We start from the raw sequence: 13,231 nt of genomic DNA on the forward strand, positions 1-13,231 counted from the left end.
AAAAGTTATTTTGTGACAGCTAATATTAGGTATTATGGGTTGTTCTAGAAATACTCTGTTAAGTACCTACCAAAAAAGGTTCAAGGAAGGAGAACTGTTAACTAGTGAGAGGCTCGTTGATGAGCGTGTCAGGATCAGACCAAGGCTTGTCCATTTTGGCCACTCCTGCAGAAGAGATGCTAAAGCACAAGTTACTGCTGGCTACCACAGAGAACACATTGAGTGTAGTAGCGTGCTACATGTGGGACTTCATAGCTGTTGAGCAGTCAGAGTAGCCATTGCTGAGTCCTGTTCACTGCCAAATGCAGGCATGTAAGGATCAGAACCAGACCACAGGAGAAGGTGTCTGATGGATCAGGTTTTCTGTAGATCATGTGGATAGATGGTTGTGCATCATCTACCTGGATGCACTATGAAAAGTCAAACAAATGTAGTCAATGTTTTGCTGGGAGACCCTGATTCCTAACATTTATGAAGATTTTACTTTGACGTGTCCCTCCTACTTAAAGGGATTTCCAGGATCCTTAAGATAGCCCATGGATCAACTAGTTGAGGCTGTGTCTAATCTTTATTATATACAGCATATGGATCCAGAATCAGAGCGCTCCATACACTGTACAGTGGCCTGATGGCATTACGGCACCTCAATGTATCTGGGATCAGTGAAAACAGGTGCCCCTCCTTTGTGTGAATCTAGGCTTAGAGCTTGCACAAGGGGAAGTGAGGAACCTAATGTATACGCAGCCACTGCAGGGGAAGTGCAAGGTTGATTCTGGATTTACTGGAGATAACTACACTGGCTCATTGATATGAAGGTCACATAATATGTCAGGAGAGCACGGGGCTACTGATCAGGTACAGGGGCCACAGCACATCACTGCCATAACAATACACTGGGATTGTGTTTATTATTTTACATTATAAAAGTTAGTGCATAGCTTGTTTTTTTTCTAAGTAGAGGGAAAACCATTGAGTTACAAACAGCTCTGCTTCATGCACACTACATACTCTGCTATACTTATTATTATTATTTATTTATATAGCACCATTAATCCCATGGTGTTTTACATTTGGGGGTTACATACAATACACAAAATATACAGGTAGATATAATACTAACAGTGACCGACTGGCACAGTGGGGTAGAGGGCCCTGCCCACGAGGGCTTACAATCTATGGGTATAATTGTGTACATCATACAACAGCTCTGCTTCATACACTATACCTATACTTTTTTTTCCACAGTTCTGCAATACACACACAACTCTGCTTCATGTACATTACACACTACTCTACTTACTGTACATATACACACCACTATCCCCCTGTGCAATACACACACAGCTCTGCTTCATGCACACTACCACACTCCGTGTACACTTCATGCACAGCTCTGCTTCAGTCACACACCTGTATATTTCATGCGCAGCTACTTATATATTACACACACCACTATTACACACTCTGCTACTTTTTCCTTCCCTATACAGGGCCACTCCATCCCGCACGTAGTATTACATAGCACTGTATTACATAGCACTGTATTATACATAGTGCTGTATTACATAGTGCTGTATTACATAGCACTGTATTACATAGCACTGTATCACATAGCACTGTATTATACATAGTGCTGTATTACATAGCACTGTATTACATAGCACTGTATCACATAGCACTGTATTATACATAGTGCTGTATTACATAGCACTGTATTACATAGCACTGTATTATACATAGTGCTGTATTACATAGCACTGTATTACATAGCACTGTATCACATAGCACTGTATTATACATAGTGCTGTATTACATAGCACTGTATTATACATAGCACTGTATTATACATAGCACTGTATCACATAGCACTGTATCACACAGTACTGTATTACTTAGGGCTGTATTACACTTCCTTCCTATGCTCTCTCGCATACACCGCCCTACTCTCTACCACGCTCTGTCACTTCTCCTAGTGGGAGCCTCGCGCCTGACTCCTCCCCCTCATGTGACAGGTCACATGGTCATGACATCACCGAAGGTCCTTTCGCTGCCCAGGATCCTGCATCTACCGAGAGTTCAGGCAGGGAAGAGAGAGAGAGAAAACACACAGAGCCGTGTCCAGGCTGGGCGGTCCCATTATCTCCTGTGGCAGCAGCAGCAGCAGTAAGCAGCAGCAGGAGGAGGCAGCAGCAGCAGTGACGGCTCCGGAGTTTCACTTTGTCTCCGCTCGTCACCGTCAGCAATGTGCTGGACCTAACCCGTAACCTGTGCGGACCCGGGACGGCTACTGGAGCTTTACACCCGCTGCCGGCCTGGCAGGAGGAAGGGGGCGAGGAAGCCATTAAATATTCAGGCGGCTTTGGATCCCCTGACGGCAGTGAGTGCGGGAGAAGACGAAGCCATGAACACCAACATCATGTACGCCAGCAGGAAGAGGCGCAAACCCGTGCAGAAGACGTAAGTCCCCCGGCTCTGCACACAGTCCTATAGGCCTAGCACTGACTGCTGTGCACAACACCCCGGGCAGCACAGCCACAATGTATGTGTCCTGTGCGGAGACACCGGCCCACACTGCTTGTTTACATGGCTGTCACTCTATGCAGGGCATGCACGGGTTAATGAGAGAGGGCGCCCCCTGGAGGAGAGGTGTATGACTGCCCAGGGATAGGACAGGGCACTGACACTTGCATATGCCTGATCTGTGTATGTGTGTGTATATTATATATAGCTGTATGTAAGTTATACACACCTGTTATACTGTATGTAAGTAGGATAAGACAGGGCTATGACAGTCTTATATGCCTGCTCTGTGCATATGTGTGTGTACTGTATATTATATAGCTATAGTTATGTTATACTGTATACATGTAGTATAGGACAGGGCTAGGACACTCTTATATGCCTGCTCTGTGCATATGTGTGTGTATATTATATAGCTATAGTTATGTTATACTGTATACATGTAGGATAGGACAGGGCTAGGAAACTCTTATATGCCTGCTCTGTGCATATGTGTGTGTATATTATATAGCTATAGTTATGTTATATTGTATACATGTAGGATAGGGCTAGGACACTCTTATATGCCTGCTCTGTGCATATGTGTGTGTATATTATATAGATATAGTTATGTTATTAAACTCCTGTTATACTGTGTATATATATAATTTTTTTCTTGACATTGACACTTTTGTCTGCCTGTTTTGTATGTGTGTGTGTGTATATATATATATATATATATATATATATATGTGAAAGATTTTTTTTCCCTCTATTGCACACACATATATGTATTAGGATCGGACTGGACGCAGTATAATATGTTTCTAGATTATACATCAGTGACTTGGATGCTGATTCCACCTAGTATGTCCATGTGGTAAGCCTTGCCCTACCTACCCTGCATTCTTGTGCCCCCTCTCCTGCATGCTGATAAGCAATATCCCCTCCCCCTGCATTCTGATAAGTGGTGCCCCTGTACACAGTGGTGAAATTTAGGTTAGATATTTGGGGAAGATGTTTAGTTACAGGAAACCTGTCTACCATCTTCACATCTACGTTGGGTTGCTTAGGCAAAGGCTGTTTACTGTTCTGGTATATAAGCCGAAAGGAGAGGATGGGGTTAACAGTGATCTGTATGGTACTGGAGGTGTTGGAAGTGTCTGCTGTATACATATAGATGTTGTTAGCCTTATTATATAATGTATTGCACTTGCGGTGGAGATATTACCCCAGTGATTACATCCCTGCTTATACTGTGTAGTGTGTACTTTACCAGACATTTTAAGCATTTTGTGTGCTGCTTTTCTAAGCCTGCTCCACCCCTTATTGTTTGGAGGCTTCTTTTCCTTGTCGTTCACTATGCCATACAGTTGTATATTATACCGTATATTATTTAGTATTTGAGCTGCAGTGACATTCAGGATGTTAATGTAATAGCAAAAAGTTTTTAAATAGTTGGGGTGGTTGAAACAACTGCAGTCCATCCATTCCATACTATTGTATAACCCAGTTGACCTATTTTCACCCCACAGTGCACTTTCGTATCGGACTTGCCTATCGCCTGTGGTCAGTCCCCTCCTGCCTGCCATACTGATAGAGGAGCAGCTACATAGACACAAGTACCATTGTGGTGTGGTGGTTGTTTACGTATCTGCTTAATTCTGAATATGAGTCCGAAATAGAGAATTATGTTCATTGAGTTGGTCAAAGGTGTAGCTGCTGCAGGGGGCATTTGCCAGGGTGGGTGCCAACATGCCCTTGCCAGGGTATTTAGATATAAGTTTAGGGCAGAAATATCAAGAAGAGGAGAAAATGGTCTCTGCATCCAAGTGAGATGCCAGGACTTCGACGATAGATCCAGGATATTTACGTACAAAAATATAGTAAATTCATGCTGTTGCCTTGTTCTACATGTTTGTAATGGCCGCCGAGCCTTCACAAGTCTCCTGCTTCCCTTAATCCATCTCCAAGATGAGTCATGTAAATATCACAACAATGAAGTTATGAAATACTTATGAAACCTACACGCATATTTTGTCTATGCTTGGGAGATTGCATCCATTTGTCTCAGATTTCTTACAATCAAACCCTCTTCTCTCCCCGCGACAGAAACTTTGCAGGAAATAATCCCGTTTCAGAATATTTTCCTTCTGAATAATAATGCAGAACCAAACCCCTGTCGCAGTGGCTTATGACACCATCCCGAAATTAATACGGTGTCATGTATACCGATGCATTGTGGGAAATTCCAATTACAGAATTTCAAAGAAATATACCAGCGGTTTAGCAGAGAGACCCAGGCTGGACGCTGAGGGGCCTCCTTTCTTTTCTTCCGTGCCACTGCTGCAGACGGTGGTGGGAGCGCTGCTTGTTGGGACTTGTAGGATGATACTACTTAGCCTGTTTGTCATCCTAACATTAGTGATCGGGTGTAGTTGGAGGGTGGGCTGCCTGGAAATGTGATGAAGCCCTTTAATTTACTGCTTCACTGGAAGAGGCCAGACCCAAGCACTGGCGACAAAATACACACAGACCTTGGATACTGTATATAGGTTCTCAAATATAGATCCCAATATTTTATAAAGTTTCCCTTATTTTTCCTGTCTTTTAATCTATATAACCTCTTCGGAAGCGATTGGAGAATACTATTAATTACTTAATTACTTAATTAATTATACTATTAATTAATTCACACCTAGCAGGAAATGGTAAAACATCAAAATGGCAACAAATAAACATGTGAACAGCGCCTTGTCATTCAGGGAATTCAGAGTTGAATCCAAACCCGGTTTCTTTTATGTATTTCCTTTTTTTAGATTTCTTATGGGAATTTTTTTCTGCAATACTTTATTGCTATTTTTGTCACCATTTTTTTGCTCTCTTGCATACAGTTATTTCGATGTCTCCTTCCCGATGAGCTTGTGTTCTCTGCCTAGTCACCTGTGGTGATTTGTAGTGACTTTGGATTATTTATTTTATTGGATTATTTTATTTTTATTGCTATTTGTTTGTAATATTTACTTAGCATTATTACCTTTTTACTTTTTGTTTGTATTATCGTGTATAAATTGTTCTTTTGGCTCTATTAATGCAAATGTCGCTTTAAAGGCTGCGTGATCTTTTTTTCTTTATGAGGAGCGATTTTTAGACAGCGATAATTGTAATGTTCTTCCTGAAAAAATCCACAAAAATATCTGCCCCCTCCCTATCTCTTACAATGATATTCATATCTCTGTTGATATACGCTATTATATAAGGATAAGTTATATAAAGTCGTGAATGTAGTTTTTTTTTTTTTGTCTGCTTTTCGCATTAGGTAAGGAAAGGGTTACTGGCGGCTTAGTGGTATGCTACAATGCAGCAAGAGTGGGCTTCATGCCAAATAATATGTCAGAGGACAGCGGGAAGACCTTTGGTCTTTATTTAGAAAGATCTTCAGCCTTTTAATGACTCTGCTGCATCGTTTTTGCAGGAGATTTTTGCAGGTCCCTTTCCAGTTTCGGGAGCGCTGCTTTATATTAAGTGTTTGTAGAGCCCCCTCTCTCCGCTCAGCCATAGCCTTGTTCCCTCTATTCAGCGCCTTGACATTGTACATGACATGAACTTGTTCAGCGCTGAGGTCTTTTTTTTCCTCCCTCATTCGATTAGATATGCTTTGCTTTGTGACTGGCTAGTCGGGGGTGTGGAGAGCAGCAGAGCTCCACAAAGGAGACATGGACTGTGTAATAGGGTTGTGTACACACATGACTGTAAGGCTATGCCCTTTACTGGTGGGCAACTGGGAGCTTTCCTTATTCTTATCCGTTCTATTGCACAGGGAAGTTTCTAGCCTTGTCTTGTGTGCAGGAAATACAGAATGGAAAGGCTGTAGGGTGAGGATCGAACTATCTGAAATAGTCTATGATTTATGCATAACTGAGAGTGTTGCCGTTCACACCCCTTCCTGGCCGAATAATAGATGAGGTTAGTATATTCATGTAGACAGAGATGTGTGCGCGAGCGTTTCGTGTGACTACAAATGTGGGTGGCCAAATCACATTATCCCCTAATTGGTTAAACTCTGTCACCTTTATGGACTCTCTCAAATTGTCCAGCTTAGTATTGAGTTTTACGGGCTAGAAATAGCCCTGTACCTTCTCCCAATATCACACCGGCCAGATAGTAAATGGATGGGAGGTAGAAATGACATTTATAGTGTGAGGACTTAGAAGAAGGGAGAAGTGTAAGTGTTTTCTTTATATTTACCTTTCCGTGTGAAGTCATTCTTGGCATTAGCTCAAAACAAACAAACAAAACACAGCTTTTCCTTAATGTGTGGACTTTAACAGGGTTTCTGGATATTTCATTCTTTTTATAATAAAAAACAAATCACTTGTCTTTCTTATACATTTATGTTAAAAAAAAATAATAATAAAAAATTCATAAGACTCATAAATTCTGCTCCTTTATCTAAGCAGTAGAGCAGGGGCCGGTGTAGCGTCCTCTGTAATGTCATACGTGTCAGTGTGAGTGGATGATAAGGTCATGAGATGTCACAATAGATGACATCAGCCAAGGCTGTGCTCTTATATATGGGGCCGTGGACCTGTCACCTCTCCCGATGGGCCCTAAGAAAATACTATAGTAGTATAACAATTCCGTAGCGTATTTTCTTAGAACTCTGTTGTGTGTTGTATTGTTCTTCTGTTATTCCTCCTGGAAATTTACCAATAAATTGACAATTGGTGTATGAATTGTGTGTTTAAGGACAAGCCCCCAAAATGGGAACTCTCATTTAAAACAAAGCACTTACTAGGGTGTAATAACTGACTCGGTACATTGCATGTGAACAAATAAGCGGAGCACACGTCGTATTATATGATTGGACCGCATGTTGTCCTTGTTACTGTTTGTTACGTCTTTCTTCTTTTCAAAACAAGAGAAACATCCTAAGTGTGAAGACCCACGTTGCGAAAATGCTGCGTCTTACATTACCTGCAAAGTGGATGGAGTTGCTGGCTAATGTCATCCACACATTGCAGAAAAAGACTGTAGCGGAAAAGCTCTGTTTTTTATGCATTTCTATCCGCAACGTTTTTTCCTGCATTTCGTTACATGGGGCTTTATCCTAAAACAGAAAGTGACACGTTTTTAGGAGGATTAATAACATTGGCACAATACATGTTTATAAAAATTAAAAAAAAAAAATGAAGAAGCAGAAGATGTCAGGAGAGGGTCAAGTCCATTGTAACATGGTTTGTTAGAAGGAATAGAAGGTTTCTAAAATATATATATATATATATATATATATATATATATATATATATATATATATATATATTTTACAGTTTGTTTCAATATTTCTAGTTTTGTATGAGAAATATTTTTATTTTTTTAAAGACCTAAAAATGTCATTTTTGTTTTTCCTTGTTTCATTCTCGTTTTGTTGAATTAGTAAAATTAGTTTGTTGAATTAGAGTCCCAACAAATCTGCCTCTAGTATTGCAGCGTTTGCCTGTGATGTAATGTACTATAGAGGTTGCACAAATTGCTGGGCAGACAGTTTTGTAACAAGAACGTGCAATTTTTTTTTGTCAATTTAGAATTTGTAAAGAAACTCGACATCTGCAGAGACACAGATATTCTTCCGTTGTAAATTGTTTGCATGAATATCTAAGACCCTTGGGTTTCCCTGCAGTAGGAGTAAACTTCTGGTTGAGATGCAGTTGATGGCTGAACTCAGTTCACGATAGTGATGGGCGTTATTCCTAGAAATTAGTGCAGGCGAAACGTGGCAGTGTCAGGCGGATTCTGGCTTTATGAGTTTCTGATCAGATGTCTGACAAGTCGTCTCACTGATCAATGTGGCAGCGATGATGCTTATTGTGTGCATGCGGTTTTATGTGAAGTCCTTTTACTCCTAATGTCGTAGATTCCTTTACAGATTCTCTCCATAATGGCTGATTTTTAAATTGATTGTCCAGTTTCCACAAGTAAGGGCTCGTTCACATCTGCGTTCTCCTCTCCGTACTTGAGGTTTCCGTTTCCTGCCTAAAACAGAGCAGGAGACGGAAACCTGCAGGAGTCTTTCTCACCCATTCATTTGAATGGGTGAGAAAGCTGTCCGGCCGTGAGCGGCGGTGAGCGTTTTGCGCTCTCCGCCGCAAAACCGGGTTTTATAATCCGGACACAGAGTCGGACATGCAGTACTCTGTGTCCGGATAAAAAAATCCGGTTTCGCGGCGGAGAGCCTAAAACGCTCACCGCCGCTCACGGCAGGACCCGGTCTATGGTTTCCGTCTTCTGGCATGCAGAAGACGGAAACCACAGAACGGAGACCAGAACGCAGGTGTGAACCTAGCGTCAATGTTATTGTTTCTATAATAAAATCTTATACAGTTTTCCAACATACTTTCTGTATCAATTCCTCACGGATTTCTAGATCTCTGCTTGCTGTCATTCATTCTGCTTACATCCCATGGATAAAAATCAGTCCATGGTCATGTGATATACAGTAATGGTTATGTCATATACAGTCCATGGTTGTGTTATGGACACACAGGTGCACAGTGCGTTACAAGACAGATGTTTGATTATAGTCACAGCTCAGTAACGCACTGTGCAATAACATTTATTTGTGGAAACTGGACAACCCCTTTTAGGCTAAGGCCCTATATAGCGGGGCACAAAACACTGCGGGAATGCCTTGTAAGGCTCGTTCACACATGAACAAAGGGGCGGATTTTGACAGCGGATTTCGGTTCAAAATCCGCCCCTTTACAATGGTGGTCTATGCAGACCACCGGGCTTCTTTTTTCCACTAGCGGCGGGCTGCTGCTAGCGGAGAAAAGAAGCGTCATGGCCTTTCTTCAGGCGGAAGCCGCGGCGCGCTGGACCGTACCATGGAAGGGTAAAGTTGAGTTTTTTTTGTTGCAGATTTTCTGTATATTTTTGAGTCAAAGCCAAGAGTAGCTTTGGAAGGATTTGGAAATATAAAGGAATCTTTTTTTTTTTTCTCTTCTGCTAAATCCTCTCCTGGTGTTGACTCAAAAAATGCACAGCTTTTCTGCAGCATAAGGCCTGGTTCACATTTGCACATGGGTTTCTGTTCGGGAATCTGCTTGGGGACCCCTATAACAGAAACCTAATCCACTTAAAAAAAAAAACGGTTACTTTGGCTAACCCGCAGACCCTATAGACTATAATGGGGGTCCGTGTGGTTTTGGCTCAGTTTCCGCACAAAAAATGCAGAGAGAAAAGTGCTACTTGTATTTTTCTTATGCAGAGAGGGGAATGGAATGGCCCGAACGCAGATGTGAACTGGGCCTTATAGGTGGAAATGCTTTTGCACGTGCAACTTGAGAATTTAATGCAGTAAAATGTTCTTAATCCATTACTGACAGGACCTAATAGATTAGCATATACATAGCAATGCACATTGTTCTATTTGACAATTCCCTGGTCTTGTAAAATTACATGTTCAGTCCAGTGCCTTAAAGAAGTGGTTACCAAACTTTCTGGCGCTTGGCTATCTGTTTGTAGCAGTAGTGTGCGTGTATGACCATTGCTCCACTCCATTAATCTATGCTAGATGGGGGGCTTGGGACAGGAGGAGGGGGCTCTGTGCAGGAGCTCCCAGCAATCATCACCCATTCTGTGGATAAGTTAGAAGTGGTTTTTGTGGGACAATCCACTGTAAAATTATACTAAGAAGATAAAGGGTACTGGTGGTGGGGTGATGTGTAGTAGTGCGGGGCCCCATCTCTCAGCATGATTTGTTGCAAATCCAGCCCTTTTAGAACAAAGCAGCATAACTTCCTGATGGCATCATTTTCCTTTGTAGTGCACGGCTCCATCCAGTAGGATCCTGTCCTCCGGCAGACTGCGTTCACATTACTAAAGGTTCATGTTGTAGGCTTGTTTCCCTTTAAATAATCCACTTCAGACTTGTCTTGGCTTTCTTGGTTCTATTTTTTGTTCTTTAATGTGTTAATCCTTGTATCTCCAGATAATAAGACCTTTTGATGGATGAAAAAAATAGTCGTGTTGCTTCTTGCCCATAGAAATGTAACTTGCCCTAATTTGCTTGGGTGCAATTTAGAGACTGGAACAGTTTCATTATTCTCCAAGAATGTTGTGTGTGTTTAGAAATGTCTGCAGCATCGCACCTTAAGGTGAGGAGACTCCGGACTAGTCACTAGACAGTAAGTGATACGGTCTCCATTACCGAAGTGCAGCGCCAAAATATCAGACATGGCAGTCACTACAGCATTGGCATGTGTGGATCAAATTAATCTATTCAGCAAACCTAAGACATATATCTTTACCATCTTGTAACAACAAAACTGAGGGGTGAAGAAACAATTCAGTGTTGACTTTTCCTATGCCTGTCTTAATCATTTGTCCTGCTGGCACCAAATGTATCCAGAATTAAAGGGGTTTTCTAGCCCCAAATTGAGTTTTCATTCTCATTACCTATCCAGATCTAGCGGCCTCCAGATGCCGGAGCTGCTTGTGTACGGGTGAAGCCTGCGGCAAGTAAGAACTGCACATCCACTAAGCCATCTCTGTTACCTGGAGTCTGCTAGGACACATGAACTGTGCGGGATCTGGGCGTCACACCCTGACAGATCACTAGGTCATCAGTATGAAAATTTGGTTTGAGACGGAAGACTCCTTTAAGAGGCTCCTGCCTCTTAATATCTACAAAGCACCACTTGAGATGCACCAGAATTATTACCGGTTTTCTTTCCCTGCCCGCCATGATACTTTCTCTTCACAGTCTGTCCTAAAAAGTGTTCAGCATGGTGAAAAAAAACCCTACAAAATGTCAGCTCTTTGGTGCAATTCAGCGCTGTTGCATCATTTCTGTGTCACTTTTGTTTGGCTCTATAACCTGCTGCTTACAGGAAAGACTGCTTGTATAAAGCATACCTACCAGGCTTTGCATAGCTCTATAGTACATCAGGTGTACATGAGGAAAATAACCCTTTTCTCATCAGGTTTCCCCTTTATCATACAGTGCACTGTAAGGTAGAGAAGATGTGTTTTCTGTGGTAACGCTCTCCCTGCACATTGGGATCATATAGGACATTACAGAGGAATACTGACTACTATTGCTGTGGATATATGACTTTGGTTGTTATGTATTCTTCCAGTTCAGCTCCAGCAGGCTCTCTTTCCTATCTCAGCTCCTGCTCGCTCCTCCTTCTCCCCTCTCCGTAGACTTATGTGTAAAGCTGTAATATTATACATCAGTATGCCTAAGGGCTCGTTCACATCTGCGCTCGGTCTCCGTTCATGCAGGTTTCCGTTTCCTGCACAAAACTGAGCAGGAGACGGAAACCTGCAGGACTCTTTCATATCCGTTCATTTGAATGGGTTTGAAAGATGTCCGGCCGTGAGTGCCGGTGAGCGTTTTATGCTCTCCGCCGCGAAATTTTATTTTATTTTTTAATCCGGACACAGAGTCGGACATGCAGTACTCTGTGTCCGGGTTAAAAAAAAATACGGTTCCGCGGCAGAGAGCATAAAACGTTCACCGGTGCACACGGCCGGACCCAGTCTGACAGCTTTCCATCTTCTACATGGAAAAACGGCTCCCATTAAAGTCAATGGGACTTTCCATCATCGCTGGGTGGTAAGGAACGACCACTCTGACGGTATAGAGCTATGGACGAGTACTGTCAGGAACGCCCTTCTGAAGATGAAGAGATATCGGTAAGGGCACTGATATCTCTTGCCCCGGGGCACATAACGGGAAAGCGCACTGTCTGCTTTCTAGTGGTATATAAAATCGCATGTGCCCGAGGACATGAAAGGTCCTCTTTAAGCTAAGACTTCAGAGTGAACGCCAGTTTAGTAGGGAGGATAGAGCCTGAAAAGTAAGATGTATTCATTGCATTATTGATTTATGCAAAGTTTGTTGAAAAGTTAATGACCATTTAAAGGGGGTTTTGTCATGTAAGACTTGTATCCCCTCTCTACATGTTAGGAGATAAGTGTCAGATCGCTGAGGGTACAACTACTGGGAGAAAAATGGGGCCTAAAAGTCTCCCATGCCTCCTTCATGTAAAAGAAGTGCTAGTGCACTTGCCTGATGGGTTCTCCATTCAAGTCTGTGAGACTTCCATGGATTGCAATTCTGGAAGCCCCATAGGCGTGAATGGTGCGCCTGTCATAGAAACACAAGTTCATTCCTTCACTCTCAGGATGCATGAGAGACTTTCGAGTCCTCCTCCTCCTGATCCTGGGAGTCCCAGCGGTTAGACCTCCAGCAATCTGATAATTATTCCCTACCAATTGGATAGGAGAAGAGTGTCGGGTTTACTATTTTAAAGCTTTAATTCATTTGATGGTTAGTGGCCCCTGGTATTTGTGAGAAGCTGTACTGTCTGCAAAACCATCTGTCCTCCAAATAACATGGCGATCAGTGGATTATGCGGGAACTTTACATACAAATTCATTGTGAGACCATTTTCGACTTGTTGCAGATCCCCTGTCATGTAAAAGTGGAGAAGTCTCGGCAGTCAATCTATGTTATAAAGACTTCTAATGTAATGACCTATGTACTAGTAGAGCACTTTTGTATCTGAGGATAGCGTCACTCGAGATGGCTGACCCTTCTCCTTGTTGAGCATAACGGGCCATAATAATTTTATATGACTTTATTTTTTTGTTGTAAATATTGGTGGCAATCCATTATTTTTTGTCTTATTTTAATGGTTTTCAGGCAAAAATATTAAAACCA

At 42.0% G+C, this 13,231-nt stretch overlaps 1 protein-coding gene across 1 annotated transcript in view; it reads left to right on the forward strand.

Annotated features, from left to right (window-relative positions):
- The first annotated feature begins 2,166 nt into the window (after positions 1 to 2,166).
- AHR (aryl hydrocarbon receptor) overlaps positions 2,167 to 13,231 on the forward strand; it is an 89,085-nt gene continuing 78,020 nt past the window's right edge. The window contains exon 1 of the mRNA XM_075271422.1: positions 2,167 to 2,457. Within this exon, the coding sequence (XP_075127523.1) occupies positions 2,402 to 2,457 (56 nt within the window). The 5' untranslated portion in view covers positions 2,167 to 2,401. The remainder of the gene's footprint in view (positions 2,458 to 13,231) is intronic.

Source organism: Leptodactylus fuscus, chromosome 4 (genome assembly GCF_031893055.1).
Source record: "Leptodactylus fuscus isolate aLepFus1 chromosome 4, aLepFus1.hap2, whole genome shotgun sequence".
In the NCBI taxonomy this organism is placed as follows: Eukaryota; Metazoa; Chordata; class Amphibia; order Anura; family Leptodactylidae; genus Leptodactylus; species Leptodactylus fuscus.